The 20,742-nt window shown below is 36.6% G+C and overlaps 1 protein-coding gene across 8 annotated transcripts in view; it reads left to right on the top strand.

Moving 5' to 3' along the window:
• FERMT2 (FERM domain containing kindlin 2) overlaps positions 1–19,675 on the top strand; it is a 78,601-nt gene extending 58,926 nt beyond the window's left edge. For 4 of the 8 annotated variants that reach the window (XM_088797339.1, XM_019725710.3, XM_019725706.3 and 1 more), the window contains 12 exons: positions 10–112; positions 1,855–1,962; positions 5,299–5,433; positions 6,150–6,199; positions 7,424–7,548; positions 13,242–13,348; positions 13,481–13,702; positions 15,726–15,749; positions 16,273–16,293; positions 16,884–17,008; positions 17,261–17,402; positions 18,408–19,675. In XM_088797339.1, coding sequence (XP_088653465.1) covers positions 10–112; positions 1,855–1,962; positions 5,299–5,433; positions 6,150–6,199; positions 7,424–7,548; positions 13,242–13,348; positions 13,481–13,702; positions 15,726–15,749; positions 16,273–16,293; positions 16,884–17,008; positions 17,261–17,402; positions 18,408–18,581 — 1,336 coding nt within the window. In that variant the 3' untranslated portion in view covers positions 18,582–19,675. The remainder of the gene's footprint in view (positions 1–9; positions 113–1,854; positions 1,963–5,298; positions 5,434–6,149; positions 6,200–7,423; positions 7,549–13,241; positions 13,349–13,480; positions 13,703–15,725; positions 15,750–16,272; positions 16,294–16,883; positions 17,009–17,260; positions 17,403–18,407) is intronic. The other 4 variants (XM_019725712.3, XM_019725709.3, XM_019725713.3 and 1 more) reach the window with 2 other exon arrangements.
• Positions 19,676–20,742: the final 1,067 nt, after the last annotated feature.

Raw genomic sequence — 20,742 nt, 5'->3', positions numbered from 1 at the left:
TCTGTCCAGGTGGCTCGATTCCTCAAGGTCTCTAATGGAACAAGATGTGAAGGAGAACGAGGCCTTATTGCTCCGATTCAAGTATTACAGCTTTTTTGATTTGAATCCAAAGGTACCGAGGGTTTAGAGGAATTTCTTCTTTTTCCCTTTTTGTTTTGTTCATTTGGATGTTTGTTTTTGGAAGTTGGTGGGGTAAGGAATTGTTTGTAAACAATAAGCAAGTCTTGTTTACAAACTTGTAAGCAAGTCTTGAATAATTACAAAAACCCAAAGCATTAAATAAAGGCATCTATTTTCAATAAGTTTTAGTAGGTTGAAAGCATAACTAAAACTTTTCTTTTTTGTTAAGATAATTGAATTTTTGGTTGAATTATATTTTAAAGGCACTAGTTTGGTAAAAGGGACAGAATTGGTAGTTTTCTTCATACCTCTTCAGCTGTACTTTAGGTAAAAAGATTACCTTTTCAATTACTTTGATTTTTAATTACATACCAAAACATATTGGTTAAAAAAAATTTTTTTTAAGTCTACATGTCTTCCTATCTTATAGCCAAATAAATATGTTTTTTACTATCAATTGATGGGCATTATGTGTGCTACTGAAGTACTTTGTTTTTCTGATAAGATTTAAATTTACTATAAAAGTCTGGAGTATTTTCCCCCAGCAAAAACATGGCACAAATAGTTGGATCTTTAGCTTCCCTATCACCCTTGGGTAGGTGGGGGTGCATTGGGGGCCTCTCTTGACTACCTTCTCATCCTTTTCATCTCTAGATTATAGTCTAGATTTTAATGTATCTAGTTAACGATTTTTATTAAGTGCTTATATAGTTCTTTATACAACAGTAAAACTTACACAGAACTATGAAAAAATCATTTAAATCCTTTTCCAGGCCATAACTAATTTTAGTAAAACAGCTGTTTTGGGAACATAAGTACAGTTGCCGCTGGTAGGCAAAGGGGTTCTGTATTTTGTTAACATTCTAAAATAGTGTTAAGACATTGCTATTGATGTTTATTAGCATAACTAAATAATTTAATAACAAATCTTTCCCACAAGTGTGTGTGTGTGTGTATATATATATATATATATATATGTGTGTGTGTATGTATGTATGTATGTATGTAACCTCTATTTGGATTTTTAAAATAATTACTATTTCCAAGGACCATCCACTTTGGGAATGCTTTTCTACAGTGAGCAAAGTATTCCCTAAAATAATTCATTTACTCTCTCATTATGACATTTTAGTGTGGCAAGTTGCAATAACAATATTGAAGGGCAGTCAGTTCTATCTTACTGTAATATCTTCAAGTTAGATTCCTTTGTTAAGGACTATAATATCTAATGGTTATCTCCCTGGAAAACAACATATAGAATCTACTTCTAATGCTGAATAATAATCTTTTGGCATATTTCAATGTCATTTTTAATGGAAAATTAGATGTATATAAATTATATACAGAAGGTGCCAAAAAATGTGTACACATTTTAAGAAAGGAAAAAACAGTATTAAAATTAAACTGAAGGTAACCACTTTGAGCACCTCTTGTAATTGCAGAAGTCAAACGTGACTTGTATTCATCTTTTGTTATTGGTATATATTGAGTATTACAATTTTAATACAGTTTTTCCCTCTCTTAAGTTGTGTATACATTTTTTGGGGATCCTCTGTATATATACCTAACCCTGTAGGTATCTTATTATGTATTTGATAATGAATAAAATCCCCCAAAAAAAGATTGTATATTAAGTTTTTCTTGTCAAGCTTTAAAAATCAATATTCAGAGTTTTCAAACTTTCTAATGTTAAAAGTATTATATTACAAAAGAATTGTGTCTCTTTTGCTGCAGTATGATGCAATCAGAATCAATCAGCTTTATGAGCAGGCCAAATGGGCTATTCTCCTAGAAGAAATTGAATGCACAGAAGAAGAAATGATGATGTTTGCAGCCTTGCAGGTAGTAGACAGTCTTAGTAAATGTGACTTTTGGGGGTGAAAGGATAGGGGATTATTTTACATAGTAAAGTGGCATAGTAATCCAGTAGCATTTTGATGTTTACTTTTTGCTATGTAAAAAAGTGAATAGACATTTATGAAGGCAAAATAAATACATGAATTTTGTTTAATATTTTGTCTTATCTAAGAGTTTAGTGGTATACTTAATAGTTACTTTTCTGTCCTGTAGGAGAAAAATTATCCTCCCACCCAACCAATTGTATATTACGTAGCTGAAACTATCCATTTTTCCCTTGGAAATAGAATCTGTATTAAAGGCAGATTTATGAAATGAAGCTTACTTGCATAATTTCATAAACAGTTGGGGATAGTATTTTTAAATGGGCTATGGCAGAAATAATATCTTTTGGGAAGATTTTAAGAGACTAGTGAAACCAAACAAGTTAAATTTGTAAAATAATCCTTCAGAACTAGGTAGCTAACATTCTACTTAGATTAAACCAGTGTTTTCCCAGATGTAGTTCTTGTACACCACCTGATTCATAATTAGAGCAGGGCGTATTCAAAATTAATTGTCCACTTCATTACTGCTACCCCCTCTGGTAACATAACTTCTGGGTGGCGTCCACAAACCGGCATTCTTAGAGGTGCTGGGGTCTGATTGACCACTTGCATTTCAGACACCTGAGTGAGGCTTTGTTAAGTGTTCTCAGATTATGGTGGAATTCTGGTTTCACCTAAAGTCCTGATAATTAAATACAAGAAACCAAGTTGTATTCAGTTATGAGAAGTTTTCACTATAAAAATGATTTTTTCCCCCGTAGAACACAAATAAAAATTACTTTCGAGCTTCCAAGTGCTTCTATGTGCCCAGAAAAGCTTTCTAGTTAAGACTCAAAAAGTTGTCCCTTAGAGAGGAAGAACAGCCAATTTCTCTTTAGTTTATATGATGAAAGAATGGAATTGAAACAAAGCTCAGAAAAAGAAAGTGTTTGATGACAGATGAATTAATCAGCTATTTTCTAGAGACTTGCTTATTAATCAACTAATTAAGAATCTTCTGTTGTGTTTCTGGATGTACTTCAGACTGCTTGAAGAATTTCCTGAATTAAATTCTGGAGCAATTTTATCTAAAGTCCCTCACTTGATTACGACTTTCTACCTCTTCTTTCTCACTTAGAATATGAGCTTGTAATTTTCTAGTGAAGGTTTTGCCAATGATAGAATAATAATATGTGTAAAATACATTTGTGGAAAGAAACCCCCAGATTTTTATTGTATGATATTTCTTTTTATTTTTTTATTATAAAAATAACACATCTTTTAAAAGCCAGTATATGCATACAGTGCTTGGCACACAGTAGGTGCTTAAAAAGTATTTGTTAAATGAGTATACACACAGTTGTATTTTCACAGAAATGAGATTATTCTGCAGCTTTCCCCCTACCTCCACTCATTGTACAATAGATATTCAATTTCAGTGCAGGAAAAAACACCTCAGAAACCATAGATTTTAATTTGTGGAGATTGAATGTTCCAAAGCATAGCTCTCGTAGACCATTTTAGAATCTAGATTTAATGAGAGAATTTTGGAGTACAAGTCCCGAGTTGTTAGAAGCCTTTCCAGAGACTGACCTGAAGGCTGTATGTAGCCATCTGGTACCAGAAGTGGGAAACTTGGAAAGTATGGCAAAGGGATGCCTGCTATTTTCTATTTCAGACACACCTCTACTCTTAGCTATTCTCTCCTGGGGCTTCTCATTCCTTGAGTAAAATAAAACTACAGTAGTAATAAGCAACAGAGTAATTCAAAATAAGATGTGGGTAAAAAACAAAGTAGATAATTTAGTAACTGTTTTTAGAGCATTTAACTCACGAGGACCTTTTGCATCATAATCTCCTAAAGCACTCAGTAAAAATGCAGATTTCAGGGCAGCCGGATGGCTCAGTTGGTTAGAGCGAGAGCTCTTAACAACAAGGTTGCCGGTTCAATTCCCACATGGGATGGTGGGCTGCACCCCTTGCAACTAAAGATTGAAAATGGCAACTGGACTTGGAGCTGGGTTGCGTCCTCCACAACTAGATTGAAGGACAGCGACTTGGAGCTGATGGGCTCTGGAGAAACACACTGTTCCCCAATAAAATTAAACAAAAAATGTTGCTGGTACCTACTACTGCTCAGCATCAATTACTTAAAAAATGCAGATTCCAGGCCTAACCCCAGATTTGCTGAATCACAATCTCTGGGGGTAACCCTAAGAATCTCTCCACACGATTCTTAATATACTCTGACATTTGAGGCTCCTGTCAGAGAGCCTCACCCTACCCTGTTCTCCGTGATTTGTGGACATGGAAGTTTCTACCATTGTAAGGATCTCATTTCAGCACAACTGCAGGTAGAGCCACAGACTATACATTACTGATCCACTAAATCTTAAAATACAGAGGGACATTGGCCTCAGATTAGTTCATTAAATGTTCCCATGAATAGACTGTATTCATTGAATAAATACATCAGAAATTTGAAGTGCTGCTTAGTGCTTTGAAAAGTAACTAAGTAATTTAAAAGTTCTTTCCTTTGTGTAAGATTTCTTAAGGTGTAGTATCAAAATCTAATAGATCATTAATATTTGTTCTAAGTCACTTACCTAAGTGTATTTAAAATCATGACTAGTTTTCTATACCCAAAGATTTTTCTATTTACATACAAGAGTAGTTTTTACTACTCATACATGTATATATGTGTATGTTAGTATCTTGTGTGTGTTCACATATAAACATAATCTTATCATTCTATGTAACAATATAAATGACATCTCCCTCTGATCATGTTTTCAGCATTGAATTGAGGGTGAGGGGGAAAGTTCAGCTTTAGCTTTCAACATGATAGTGATAACTAACTTTCTCTTTCTGGGTAACAGTGGAATTATAAGGTAATCAATGTTAATCCATTTCTACAAGTGACCTTATGCATATTCTGTTCATTCAGTATCCATTCGTTTCAGGCACTGTTCTGGACTCAGGGAATAGTTCAGTGGGGAAGAAAAAGTCGAAAATCTCTGTTTATGTAGAGCTTAGCGGAGTCCATGTTAACTATGTCCTAGGGCCTCCCAAATTATGAATTCATTTGTATATGACCAAAGACCCTACTTCTTTTGGATAAATATTTATTAGCAGATTTAGGACATTGATTTCAGGTACCATGTCCTTTATTTTCCTATCATTTTTGTTTCTGGACACCTTTATCTTTTGAAATTAGGTGATGAAAAGCATTCAAAAATTTCAAAGTTTTACAGTTAGAAGAATCATTTAAATAAAATACCTTTTCTGGTTTCAGTATCATATCAATAAGCTGTCAATCATGACATCAGAGAATCATTTGAACAACAGTGACAAAGAAGTTGATGAAGTTGATGCTGCCCTTTCCGACCTGGAGATTACTTTGGAAGGGGGTAAAACGTCAACAATTTTGGTAGGCTGAATCTTTTTACCTACTAATTTACTTTGAATTGATGCTTATTACCTTTTTGTGGATTTAGGTTCTCATGAAGTATTTGGGGGATGTAGAGAAATATTTAATGCTTTAGAGAATTCAGACACCGATTTTTCAGAAACTTTTAAAACTAACATGGTTCTAGTCTCAATTGCTTCCAACATAATAAAGTTAAATCTTCTCTGCCCATTGTCTTACAAGTAGCTGGAGAATATTTCTGCAGAGAAAAAGTTAATTTCTAGTCATGGTAAAATTCATTTAGTGCTCTACACATTTGAAATATTTCAAAAGGAAGAGAGAAACAAGTATCAGGAAAAAATTTAAATGCTAAGTTTGATTTTATGGTTTTAAAGCTTAGGAATTAGATATTTCCGAATAAACACTTATCTCGGGGTTGTTAGTGATTTACAAAATTTCCACATGCAGGTACAAATAGTTTTAGGTATTAGAATCAACAATATATTCTTGTGGGTTGTATAAATTGCCATTTTGATAGAATTTTATTAGCTTTTTATGACATTTGAAAATGCCTTTGTAGTATATAAGCATATAGTACGATTGTGCCTTTAAAATCACTGTAATCTGTATTCCATGTAATTTTGTTTGTTAAATAAGCTGGTCCTTGATATCAGATACCAAATATTAAAATTGCACATTTCAAGAAAAATTTAGAAATGATTAAATTCTTTCCCTAGGGTGACATCACTTCCATTCCTGAACTCGCTGACTATATAAAAGTTTTCAAGTAAGTACACAAAGCAGAGGGATTGCAAATACTAATGAATAATAAGTGTCAGTTTTATAGTCACATTCACATTATTGAAATTTACTGTAAGATTAACTGGCATACGCATCTGTAAAAGCATTTACCAATTTGGTGAACACTAAATTATAATGAGGAAAAATAACCATTTTTATCAAATTAAAATCATAGTATTGATTAAGTTCTTTTATCTGGTAAACATTTTTCTTAAGGCAGAGAGAGAGAGAGAGACTGGAACCTAGATTGTATCATGCATGTCAGTAGAAAGCATCCCGTCTGGGTCAAAGCACAGGACGTAATAAACTGTTCCTGCCAGTGGTCATTTCCTCGTTCAGAGCTCCACATTCTATTGAATTCTGTTCATTTGTTCATGGGACATTTTATAATTAAGGTTCCAGTGTTTCTTGCCTAGAGTTTTAGACAATTAATCTAGTCATATTCCACAGAATCAAGAGAGCTGGGCATTCAGGCAGAGAAGGGAAGGAGGAGAGGAGTGATGTGGACTCTAAGATACACAGCCATTATGGAATAAACCATTTCCTATAGCTAAATGTGTAAGAGCTCAGCATGTGTCACATTTCTGAAAGAAGGGCATGATTTCAGGTGCTGCTGCCTACCCCTCTCTCCTCCACTTACACACCTTTTTTTTTTTTAAATCTGTACCTTTCCTTATCCACTGTCCCTCATGATTGCTCTTCTTTGTGTTTGACACTGGAGTGGCAAGTTCAAGTCACCATTGAAATACCTCCCTGAGAGAGAGAAGCACTTCCCTCTTCCCTCACTTTAGCCAAGCCAGGTAAACTTGTTCAGACAGGCTCCAGGGCACCTGTGAACCTGTAGGTAATTATGAGACCTAAGAACTTCCTAATTATTTATATTTACTTCACCTCTTCCTGTCCTTTCCATGTGACCTGCTCGTGATAGAGATGACTAGAGCTGACAGGAATCCTAGAATGCCGGCCCTACTGTCTGTCTGCTCTGCCCACTCACCATGTGTGAAATCTTCCTGAGTAGACTGATGGGGAAGGAAGGGGCACATCCAGTAACAGCGACACTGCCTATAACACACTGGCCAAAGGGAACTGAATTCAGCATATGTAAAACTTGGCCTTCAGCTTTTAACATTGTGAAACTTTAATGCTAAAACAAAGCATTGATAAAGTTATTTCAAAAGTGGTTTTTCTCTTAATTCTATTTGACACATAGGCCAAAAAAGCTGACTCTAAAAGGTTACAAGCAATATTGGTGCACCTTTAAAGATACATCTATTTCTTGCTATAAGAGCAAAGAAGAATCCAGTGGCACACCAGCTCACCAGATGAACCTGAGAGGTAAGGAAAGCCTTGGAATGGCCAGAGTTGATGGTGGAATATCCATTAGCTAATCTTCAATAAGCTTCACTTTGCTGGGGGGGGGGGGGGGATTTTTTTCAGCACTTTCTTTACTCCTTTAGGTACTTTATGTTTAGATATGTATTTTTTTACTTAGTTCTTCTTGTCTTAGACTTGTAGACTACTTCTGTTGATTCTTCACACTGCTCCTTTACTTCGTTTATCTGATGGATGCACTGATTCAGGTGGTAGAATTTCCTCTCCAAGTTGGGTTGCTTCTTCTGCAGCTGGAGGACACCCTGCTTGCCTCTTGCGGTGACTTCTCTCAGGGCCTTTAGTCATGATTATGGATGAGCCTCTCAATTGTAGCAGTAGTCCCTAAAACCATCTGGCTCACTGCCAGTTTAGATACCACTCCCTCTAGGAAGCTGTCCCCCTGAGGACCACTCTCCCACAAGCTCACATAGCACTCACTAAAGATGCTCTTCGACTTAGGATGGGGTTACGTCCAGCTATACCCACCGTAAATGGAAAGTGTCGTAAGTCGAAAATGCATTGAATACACCTAACCTACTGAACATTATAGCTCAGCCAAGCCGACCTTAAACATGCTCAGAACACAATATCCAAAAAACGCTGACAGCGCAGGACACTGAGAGCGTCGGGTATTTACCCTGTGATCGTGTGACTGGGAGCTGTGGCTCACTGCTGCTGCCCAGCGCCCAGTTACTTTGCATATCACCAACCCGGGAAAAGATCAAAATTCCAAATTTGAAGTATAGTTTCTATTGAATTCATATCACTTTTGCACCATCATAAAGTTGAAAAATCCTAAGTCGAGCCATTGTAAGTTGGGGACCGTTGGTACGGGGACCCTTGACACCCTGCATGCTTGGTAAAGGGGACAGGACATTAGCTTCTCACTGTTCCACACCTTACTGTGCTTCCCTTAGCAGAGGCCAGAAAATGGAAATACACTTTTCAGACTCATTTCCAGTGAGATTTAGATTCTAATCAGATGAATTCATGTGGGACTTGAATTCCCACCTGAGTGAAAGCGTTGGAGAAACAGAAGTAAGAAAGGAGTGGGGTGCTTCAGGGCTCCGGGCAGTGGCAGCCGCCTGGTTCCCCAGTTTCTTGATTGTAATGAAGGTTGCACCTCCCTTGGCAGGCCAGTTAGGAGGTGGTGTTCAGGGAGGAACTCCTTTCAGCCCAGCCCAGCCGCTTTGTGTTATATTTTACATGTCCATTTATTACTATATGTAAAGCAGTGTCTTTCCGGATATCTAAAAATATTTGTATTTGGACAAAAGTACCAAAGAAGAGGGCTGCCTGACTCATTTCACAAAAATGATTCCCAAAATAATTTCACTTAAAATACAGAGGTGCTTTTCCTGATCTATATTCGTAATTTTTCTTAGTACATCATACATTAGGATCTTTTTAGCATATTTCAACAAAAAGCCCAAATCTCTACCTTATTTCTGTTCTGCCCAGTAGTCATCTGAACTGTTACTTTATAGTTACACACATTGTACAAGAAAGAAAACTTCTATCCTGGGGAGAAGATGGCTATGCTCGTGTATTGGAATCCTGTAATTTTCCTAAAACTTTTAATAAGTCTCACTGCCTTTCTCTCAAGTCACATGAGTTTAACTTTTGGGTTTCTATCATTGTTTGTTACTGAGAACCCATTGTAGCTTTCTTCTTGCTTACCTTCTAAATTGCCCAGGAGCAGCTCAGATTATTCACTCTCGAGTAAGAGACAGATCTTTCTCTGGCCCCTGGCCTTTCTGTCCCTATTCCATCCTTAACCTTCTCCTTGTATGACTTTGTATGACTGGAAGTCACGTCCCAGTACGGGAAGCTCACAAGGTGTCCTCACCCCACCTTGCCCACGTCCTCCCAAAGGAGCGCTCTTCCGCACAGCACACTGGCCTACGAATCAAATGGCCTAGATTCTGCTTTGCCACCAAACAAGCTCTGTGAGTTTGGAAAAACAGCCTATTTGGACCTTAATATCTCCTCTGAGAAATGAGGGTGTTGGTCTAGATGCTCTGTAAGGTGAGATCTAAAATGCAAAGTTCTAAAAAATTCAGTTTAGCAAATATGAATTGAATTCCTGTGCCACAAAAAGCTAGGTACTAGAGACATGGGCAAGAACCAGTTATAGTCCCATCCTGCAAGATGTTGAGGCTATGCTGAGGAGATAAACAACTACAATTCAGGCAGTAAATAGTACTTTACAAAGTAACAGGCCAAAGGAGCAAGAGGTAAGGATGCTGTATTAGCCAGTCTTCAGTGATGGTGGAGAGCATTAGGAGAGACTTCACGGGGGAAATGGTGTCAGAGTTATGATCCAAAAGAGAAAACAGATCCATGGGAAGGAGGAGGAGCATTGATAAAAGAGCATTCCAGGCAGAGACTAGTGTGCAAAAATGCCTGGAGAAAAGCATCAGCAACCACTGGAGTGCTTGTGCTGCTGGAGTGCAGAGTTCAAGGGAGGAGGATGAATACTTCCCTAATAGCTGTTGAATTTGAGTCCTGCTAACATGAGGTAATAGAAGAAGAAGTTGGCAGGAATCAGTGGATAAAAATGTTAAGGAGATTGTGTTCTAAACTGGCAGCAATAAAGTGCCACTGACAGATTATTAACAACAAAATGACAGTATCTATCATACTTATATTGGCTACAGTGTAGGGGAGTAATTTCAGAGCAGGGATAGTGATCCAAATTAAGGTTATCAGTATGGATGGAGAAAGGATATAAATGTAGTAGTTCAATCAGTGGACTAGGTGATTGGCTGGGAGGGGCTCGAGGGGAAGGACTTGTTTCTGGCTTGTACAGTTGGGTGGATAGGGTGATACTGAGATTGGGAATAGACAAGATCTGAGTTGGGGGAGAAAGATGAGTTTGATTTGGGGGTATTTTAAATTTGAGGTGCCTGTGGGATATCTTTTTGGAGCTAACCTGTAGGCCATTGGATCATGGGAGATCCATGCTATGGATACTGAAATGGTAGCAATCAGCATTAATGGTAAATTTAGCCATTGGAATGGTTGTCTATAATAGCAGACGGCTAAGAACAGAATCCTGCAGGACACTCCTGCAGATGAGAGGAAGGAAGAAGAGCTTACAAAGGAAACAGCATAGGAAGACCATGGAAATGATGAAAGCTAAGATAAAAGTTGTTTCAAAAGAGAATAGTCAGTAGCGTCAAATGCTGCAGAAAAGTAAGAGAAAGATTCCTAAGCCACGTGGAGGTGGTCATTGGCCTTGATTCAGAACAGATTCAGCAGATTTCAGTGTTTTGAGTATGAGAGTCAGAGTACAGTTATTGAGAAGTTAATAGCAAACAGACAGCTTTTTAATGGCCCTTATTTATGACATGGAAGGACAGTAACAGAAGACAGAGGTATAAAGAGGAGAGAGGCTTTTGGTGGTTTAAGATGGCAGAGACTCAAGGAAATGAACTGCTGATGGAAATGCCACAGTAAAAAGAAACCTAGCATCTGGGAGAGGCAGAGGATCTCTGTGCTGGAGCAAGGTTTCTGGGACGGTAGAAAACCCAGCCGCTTGGATAGGAGAGCCTAGGAGGAGAGGGGCCGCCTGCACTGTACGGAAACAAGGGCAGCGAGGGCTGTCCAATACGGTGGCAGGAAATGGGGCACTGCACTTCTGGTGGCCTTTCATGTTCTTGGAAAACCAGGAGGTGAGGTCCCGAGAAAGAGAGTTAGGATTGAAGACTGATCCGAATGGGCTGTTTGCATTGAACAGTTCCCAGGAATAGTAATTGGGATACAGCGAAGCCCAGCATTTTGCTATGGAAATAGGCAGCCGAGGTGGTCTGGAGTGAATGTTGTCTGGGGTGGGGCCCAGTAAGTGCCACTGTGTCTACACCGTCACCTGCGTCTCTCCCATTTTAGTTTTCTTGGTATTTTAGTTTTCAAAGAGGCTGAATTTGGGGTTTGTGTACTTTAAATCCACTTGAATAATTAATGGAATTTTGCAAAAGATTATGTATCTTCAAACATCTCTGTGTTTTAACTTTGCAGGTTAACACATTGTCACCCAACTTCCTCATGGTTTCTAATGCTTGCACAGAAGGAGTTAAATGCTGTAGCTATTTATATGTAGTAATTTTTTTTTTTTTTTAAGTAAATAGAGGGAGACAGTCTGCCAAATTCATGATAGGAGTTGCTTGTGGAGAGAAGAGGATCTCCTTTATCTGAAATGATCTGTTTCTTTTATATAATACTTAAAACATTTATGTAAAGGGAAAAAAATGGCATTTTAGTATTTATTCTTTCTGTGTCGTAGATATATAGAGCTTTATTATCTTGTTCTGTGTACTCTCTGTGCCAAAGAGAACTTGCTGCAGTACAAAGGGCAAGGCACCGGAATGCCCTGCTAACAGTTTACGTTTTTCAGCATAGAACTTACTGGATGGTCTTAAGACATATTGAGGGTGACAGGAACTAAGTACAAACAACTGGGATACCCGTTAGGGAGCTTTGATATGTACATCGTCTTATTTATCCTTAAAGCATCCTTATGAGGTGGATTTAAGGTCAGGCAGTTTGGGCTTAGAGATGTTAAATGGGTTATAATTATTAAGTGGTAGAGAAAGGTCTGATTGCAGAGCTGTTCTCCACTATAATATACTGCTTGGTACTTTTATGCCAACCTGTTATTTATTTAACTGTGTATGTGTTCAATAAATCTTCTGTAAAGCTACCAGCTAACACTTACCAGAGTTGATTACATGGATTTTTGTAACCCATAAATGTATGTATTTCTGAGAACTTGCCCATAAAATGAAATTCTGAATACCAGTTATTTTTGTACTGACTTTCCACGTGTATAAGTGTATGTTACCTTCTATGGCAGATGCACTCCTGAAATATTGTGCATAAAGTTAATCTATTGAGTCATATCTATAAAGAAATTACAGTTTAAAGAAACCATTTTTGTGCGTATGGTCACCCTCTGAATTGAACTATTGGTAAGTGTGAACATTTCAGTGTTCCTACACCCTGGAGTTGTGGAAGGAGGCACATGCCTGGTAGCATGCAGTTCCTGAGAGCCTGTGCTTCCCCTCCCCTGTGCCGGCAGGCTCCTGCCACGGGAGTGGGGGGCACAGCAGTTGGGTTAGGGAGCAGCAGGGCTCTGAAGAGGCTCCCATATGGGACTCTTAACTCAAACTGGCTAATCCCCCTCACACTTTTCTAAGGCATCAAAAAGTCATTTGTTCTAACCATAACACAATTAAATTAGAATTTAATTACAGAAATAAATTTTTAAATCTCTATACATTTAGAAATTTACATCCTAAATAACTTAAGATTCAAAGAACGAATATTAACACAACACATATCAAAACTCGTTGGAGTGCAAGTGGTATATTTTGGTAATATCCTTTTAACAAGATCTTTTCCTTCTCTTCTCAGTCAAGTTTTGTGAATTGTAAGGGCCACAAATTCTGTGTCATTACCTGTCTTCTATAATAGATCTGACTTTCCGCTCCACCCCAAACAAAATTATTGGGTATAAAGAATTTATTCTTTGGTTTATAGATTCCATAACAGCAAAATTCTACATGTTACGATGTCTTAAAATGAAGGCTGCCTATATTGGCTTGGGATTTCTTAAAAGTATATTTGACCATTTTAATAATTTTTTTTAATTACAGGATGTGAAGTTACCCCAGATGTAAACATTTCAGGCCAAAAATTTAACATTAAACTCCTGATTCCAGTTGCAGAAGGCATGAATGAAATCTGGCTTCGTTGTGACAATGTAAGTTTTCCAATTAAAAGTAAACCTCAATTTTTTTTTGATTCTTCAGTGAGTTAACTAGTCATCCTTATATGTTATACTCAAAGGACTCATCATGTGATACAGCTCATACCTCAATATTTCTTTCAACAGGAAAAACAATATGCACACTGGATGGCAGCATGCAGACTAGCCTCCAAAGGCAAGACCATGGCAGACAGTTCTTATAACCTAGAAGTTCAGAATATTCTTTCCTTTCTGAAGATGCAGCATTTAAACCCAGATCCTCAGTTAATACCAGAGCAGATCACAACTGATATAAATCCTGAGTGTTTGGTGTCCCCTCGCTATCTAAAAAAGTACAAGAATAAGCAGGTACTTGATTCATTTTACTTCATCTATTTTCTGCTGGTTTGTTTTACAATTTTACATATACTTTAAATTTAGTTTCCCCTCTTCAACAAAACTTTTTAGTTTCAGTTAGTATTAATTTCATATCAGATGGCTAGAATATAAAATCAGAAATCAGTAGCCTTCAGTCAGTTTAAATTGGTTATTTAAAAAAAAAACACCTATCATTTTAATAGGACAAAATGAGGTAAACTAGTTGGGAGCATATTTATTCTAAACAACCTGAGGAAATCACTATTAACAGGATGTTCTTTCAGAGAATTAAATATGGTCTTAATGCTTTGTGTTCCTTACTTCATGCAGTTTTATTCATTTCCCAACACAATCTATAATGACACTTCTTGCTGTTGAAATTGACTCTTCCAGCTTTGGAAATAAATTTTATAAGAGTAGAAATAGTCTACGTTTTAACATTGTCTTTTCTTAATATTAACCTAACCAAGATTTGCATTATGTGACAAAATTTGATAAATTTTCATTGAAATCCACTGCTTTTGTTCACTCTGTTTAGAATTCCTTTTCTGGAAATTAATACCATAAAAGGATTGCTATGTAGGAAAATGGTTCTTGGGTACAACATAAAAGGTTCTTTTCAGGGGAATTTCACTTGGGATAACCCCAGTATTCTCTACACCAAACATCATGCCATAAAAGGAAAAGGCTTCAGTTTGAGAGGTGGGGAGTGAAGAAGACCTTTAAAATAAATATTTTATTTTTATCTAGTTTAATTTTTATCTTTAAGGGCTAATTTAAAAACATTACTTAAAAAGGTCCAGTGAAATACCCAGAACACTTAGTAATTCTTAACTTTAAATATCGTGCTTATCATAGGGGTCTGAAATCAGTTAAGTAGAAGTTAGAAATGTTCAGAAGTTTTAATTACCAAGTATTTCAGTTTCTGAGGTTGTGTAAGCTACATGGAAATTGTTTATCCCACAGTCATACGATGTGGGAGTAGTAAGGAATGGAGGAAATGCTGCCCTGGGGAGCTTTGTGGAATGTAGATTGTAAGTTGAAAAGAGAATCAAATACTAATTTCATTTTTTTATTCTTAGTTATTTTATTTAAAGATTATTTGTAAAGAAACTTTCTGAAAGTAGATTCATTTGTCTTCAAAGACGATGAATAAATTCAAATCTTAGCAATCTTATCATCTCACTATCAGTTATCAGGAAAGAAAGATCTTAAAAGTATAATTGTGAAAGTGGCCAAATGTTGGTTTAGCTGTCAAAGATATGTATTGTTTTCCCAGCAGCCTTTAAAATGATGGTTTTCACTTTAAAAAGTTCTCAGCTAGATTGTCAACTGAACATTCTCTTGAGGACAAAGACAATGAATGTCCAACAGTCTCTAATGGCAGGATGGCAGCATGTGTATGGTCCGTGGTTAAGGATCCTTCTAGCCTTGTCTTCCACTGTGGCATCTTATCAAATGCACATTCTTTTTTAACCCTCCTTTCCCTAACTAGACTTACAAGTTGTTCCCAGAAGGTAGAGACCATGTATTACCCTAACAACTAGTAAGTGCTGATAGGCAGAAGTTTAGTTGCTTCTAATGTGTGTCGAGTGCTATACTCGTCGCTGCACATGGTGCTAATAATTGTTAAACTATAGAATCCAGTGGCACTCAAGAGTCAGGTAGGAAGACGTGACGGCCCTGGCATCATTCATCCCTACCAGGGCATAAGTGCATTGTTTTCCTTTGGGTCTATCAATATAGCTTTTGTTATATTTACTCTATTTTTTTTTATTTTTTTATTTTTTTTTTTATATTTACTCTATTTTAATTCCCCAAAGCTACATATTAATTAATTAAACTTGCTATGGGTATTTTCACATGAATATGTCTCCCAAACTGGATTTTTACTTTTTAAAGAAAAGAGTTGTTCAATGTTTTATTCATGTTGATCCAAATTGAAATGGACTAATATGTTTATAGCCACCATTCCTAGTGTAGTGTATGGCATCTCTTTTATTTTCCCTTCCAGGAAAAAGGATGCAAAAAACAGATGGTAATTGAGGGGTTTGCTTTTCTTGTGTAAATAAACAGCACGGTCACTGCACTTATTTTGTCTTCAACTTATTTCTGAAAAGCCGTGCATGGATCATATTGGCTGACTCAATCGGAGACAACATGAAAGGCTTTTGAATATTAATTGTGATTTTTGCCACTAAAATAATTAGCCTTACCCTAACCAGTAAGAACTGGTACATAACGGGGGAAAGGGTATTTGCTCTTTTTATTTTCTCCCTACAATTATCTACCCCTAGTTTTAGTAACACTTAACAATCTAAAATAATGTGGAGTGTTTCTCAGGATTCTAAATGGAAAGTAATCACTGCTTCCTCATTTTCATTTTCATGCTTGCATTTACTTTGCTTGGTTTCCACCTAAAGTAATTTTTTGCATGGTTTTTGGCTGGAATTTTGGTTTGCAGGTTACCGCAACTTTTTCTTTGCTTCATTGCCATTTTTTCTGATTGCCTTTTTTTTTCTTTCTGCCTCCTTTTTCTTTCCTCGCATTGCCATCTACAGCCAGGCTATATAAGAGATTTGGTAAGTTCTCCATATTTACCAAAAAAGAAAGAAAATAAATATATTTAAAGCCCTAAGCACAATCTCCCCTCATGGATTAATTTCCTTCCACTCCTGTGGGAGTAGTCATCCCAAAGTGAGTATAATTTAAATTAAAATTCAACTTTTATAATCATTCCTTTAGAAAAATTTAAAAATTATATTATTATTTCTGCTAGAAACTTGTATTCTAGGTACTCATTCTGATTATATGTATCTTGGTGCTAAATTTAAAATATACCATGTATATGAGGATTAGAACATGCCATTTTATAATAGCAGTATCATATGTGTATGCTTGGAATATGTGTCAAAAGTGGCAGTTACGTATTCCTAGTACTTTTTGTTTCTTAGTATATGGACACTAAAATTAAGAATATATCAAAGTTTATTTTGAAAAGTCATTATGTTACTAAAATTCCGACATGTAGCTTCAGATATTTTCTAATTCCAACTCTTGCAACATATGATTTTGGGGTGGGACACCTAATTCAATTTTTTAATCTTTTTGTCTTGATTCTACCATGAAAGAATAATGTCCAATGGTATCGGTGATGTTTAATCATATTTAGATAACAGCAAGAATCTTGGAAGCCCATCAGAATGTAGCTCAGATGAGCCTAATTGAAGCCAAGATGAGATTTATTCAAGCTTGGCAGTCCTTACCAGAATTCGGCATCACACACTTCATTGCAAGGTCAGTGGTTCTACTAAGCACCTAAGTATAAACCTTAATCAGTACCTTTTTACTCAATCTACTTCGTGTAATTAGAAATTAAACATTTAAAGCTACAACTGAGACTCATTAACCTATTTTACAGTAAAATTTAAAGAATGTTGGAATGTAGTCACAGTTAAAGTGCACCTATCTTGAAGAGAAACAGACCAACATGGCCCCCACCCCCAACATGTTTTTAAACTCTTACTTACTATGTTTTTACTACTGTAGGTTCCAAGGAGGCAAAAAAGAAGAACTTATTGGAATTGCATATAACAGATTGATTAGGATGGATGCCAGCACAGGAGACGCAATTAAAACATGGCGTTTCAGTAACATGAAACAGTGGAATGTAAACTGGGAAATCAAAATGGTAAGCTATAACAGTGTTACTTGAATGCTGCTAAAAATTAAGAAAAAGACCTATAAATTCTGAAGATTATTTGTACCATTACTTCTTAAAGTATAAAACAAGGTTGGTTATTCATTTCCCACTTAATTTACCTATTTCGTAACTAGCTCAGTTACTGTAATTCTAAGACATAACGATCCGCTTAGAAGATTGCCTTATCTTTTTTAAGATTGTCTTTCTATAATATATAAATTCCTTACACTCACAATAGCAGCTACTGTTTATTAAATGCCTGCTTTGTGCAAGGCATGATACTAGGTGTTTTACATCTGTACCCTATTTCTAAATCTCACCACAGCCTTGGGAGGTAGATGGATTATCCCTCCTTTACAAATGAGGACACTAAAATTTAGATGCCTGAGGGCTGTCATTGTCCAGGACACACACTTAGTAACAGAATCAGGATTCAGACTTAGATGTTTAGGGCTCTGAAGCCTGGCCCATCTACTACCATGTAGAATGCTGCCCCTAGCCATGGAGTGCCTGAAAATCATTTAAAATAAACAGAATCTTTTACTAATAAGTCATTTGTTTTAAGATCACTGGGTTTGTTGTATCAATTCCTATCACTTCATAGAATCTCATATTTCTGAAATATTTAAACATGATACCTAAAGGTTAAATATCTAAAGCTAATATTAAACACAGGAAGTAGGTTTTCTCCCAGGACTTGAAGAGAGACATTCTTATTAATCGAATCACCAGAGGTCATTTGGGAACTTAATGACCTAAACCCCTTGTCTTCCTTTTCAGAACACGAAAACTGAAAAGGATTGGGGGAGAGGCTAGTAATCTTTGCTTACTCTTTTGGACTTGAAGGCATTATTAGTTTAGGATTAAAAAAGAATATTTGAGGATCAGGTATTTTGTGATAGGACAGACCTTAAATATCACAGTAGGTTTGCTTGGACTCGCCCATCTGGAGTTTTACTGGGATTTACGGTTCTTTGTCTCTCTCTGTTCCAGGTCACTGTAGAGTTTGCAGATGAAGTACGATTGTCCTTCATTTGTACTGAAGTAGATTGCAAAGTGGTTCATGAATTCATCGGTGGTTACATATTTCTCTCAACACGTGCAAAAGACCAAAATGAGAGTTTAGATGAAGAGATGTTCTACAAACTCACCAGTGGTTGGGTGTGAATAGAAATACTGTGTAGTGGAAACCCCATGGCCATGACAATATTTAACTTTAAAAGCTGTTGTTTGTTATATGCTGCTTAATAAAGTAAGCTTGAAATTTATCTTTTATCATGAAAACTTTTTTGCCTTACCTGACCAGTTAATATGTGCACTAACAAGCACGACTATTAATCTGCTATCATGATACAGTATATGAACTTGAATATGGCACACATTCCTTAGGGCCATGAATTGAAAACTGAAGTAGTGGGCAAGTCGGGAACAAAACATCACTGATTTAAGCTAGCCAAACTGTAAAGAAACTCAAGCCATCTACTTTAAAGCTATCCAGGGCTTAAACTATATGAAGTCTATTTATCATGTTTAATGCATGTGTTTTAATGTATGTTTAATTTGACCTTGTGTTTTTAAAGATATCCTACTTCTGGTAGCCATTTGAAACATCCCCTCCCCCAAAATAAATCAGGCCTGCAAAAGATGCCTGATATTTAATAATGTCATTGTTTGACCTTGAAGGAGAATGCTGTTAGTCCGTTATGCTTGGTTTGTTTTTGTCCTTGAATAAGCATGTATGTATATTGTCTTGTGTTTTTATTTTTACACCATATTGTATTACAACACTTAGTATTCACCAGCATATTCACTGTCTGCCTAAAATATGCAACTTTTGCATTGCAATATGAAGTAAAGGTCTATGAAGTATGCATTTTTGTGTAACTAATGTACAAACACAAATTTTATAAAATTGTACAGTTTTTTTTTAAACTACTCACAACTAGCAAATGGCTTAGATGTAGCATCTTTACATTAAATGCTTTTAAAAATATAATTGATGTGCAGTTTTAATACCTGCTAAATTAAGAATGACTTCATTATAGTCATGATTTGCCACAGTGTCCTTAACTCAAATGCCTGGACTGGCCACGTTCTAGTCTCTTGCGCTGTTACAATCTGCATTGGTGCTAGTCACAAAATTCCTAGCTCACATAGCCCGAAGGGGTGCCAGGGAGGGTGGATTACCAGTGTTGTTGAATAATCCATGGTTCAAAGACTGTATAAATGCATTTTATTTTAAATAAAAGCAAAATCTTTTATTTAATGCTTCTTTTTGTACTTCTTGTTCTTACGGTTTACATAGAATTAACTTCGTAGAAACAAACTTGTGCCTTTTAAAAATACTTTGCCTACATCTTGTGTGTGAGAACAACTTGCTATAGTATTCTAAAGTGTTACCCGATGGAGATACTTAATCTCTTAAGAGTGTTCCACTTAAATTGAAAACCCCTCATTTTTCCTGTTACCTAAGAATGAACTGTATAATATTTAAATGTTAGAAATGTAGGTATAAACAAAAACTTGACAAAAAGATGAACAGACATTATTGACTTGGGCAGAATTTGGTTTAAATGGCAAAATGACTTTTGGTTTTTTAAAAAAAACACATTAATTTACTCCCTGTTACTGTTACATTATCATTCAGACTTGAACCTTCAGACCTAGACTTTCTCTTTTACCTGTTGTATTTAATGAGGCCAAGTCTTACTGATCTTTCCCTGATGCAACCTTGTGTCTTCCTCTTGTCTTTGCTATCACCGTCACCTGAATTCAGATCTTTATCCTGTGCCTGCCATGATGCAGTGGCCTCTTAAAGCAAAGCTCAGGTCACATTCTCCATGGCTTTTCTTTGTATTCGAAGGCCATGTCATAACAGGCCTCACTCCAAAATTTTAGAGCTCCTTTCCATTAAAAATAAAAGTTTTAAAGTAATACATTCCCTTTCCGCATCTTACAGACAGGTCACCAACTTGCATAGTCACGTCTAAAAGCCCTTCAATATATTTAAACGATGGCACACCCAAGTCCTTTATTGTCCTCCAGCCTCCCCACAAGTTAGAACAGCCTGTCTGACTTCTCTGCCTCTGCTTTGCCCCACTGCCTCGCGGCGATTCTGAGATTAATTCACCCCTAGGACAGCACCACCTGGATTCCAGCTCTGTGACATCTGGTTGCCAACAGCATAAATGCCGAAGTCCCAGTCAAGTGCTCAGAGGTCTTCTGGGGGCTGTTTCCCTGCTCACATTTTTATCCTTATCTCCCAATAGTCTGCATTCCAATCAAACTGGATAGATCACATTCTACAGACAGACTTTGCCCATCTCCA

Source organism: Rhinolophus sinicus, chromosome 3, assembly GCF_057876585.1.
Source record: "Rhinolophus sinicus isolate RSI-liver-muscle chromosome 3, RSI-T2T, whole genome shotgun sequence".
Lineage (NCBI taxonomy): Eukaryota > Metazoa > Chordata > Mammalia > Chiroptera > Rhinolophidae > Rhinolophus > Rhinolophus sinicus.
The sequence above is the reverse complement of the archived record's forward strand: the minus strand, read 5'-3'. Positions and strand labels throughout refer to the sequence as shown.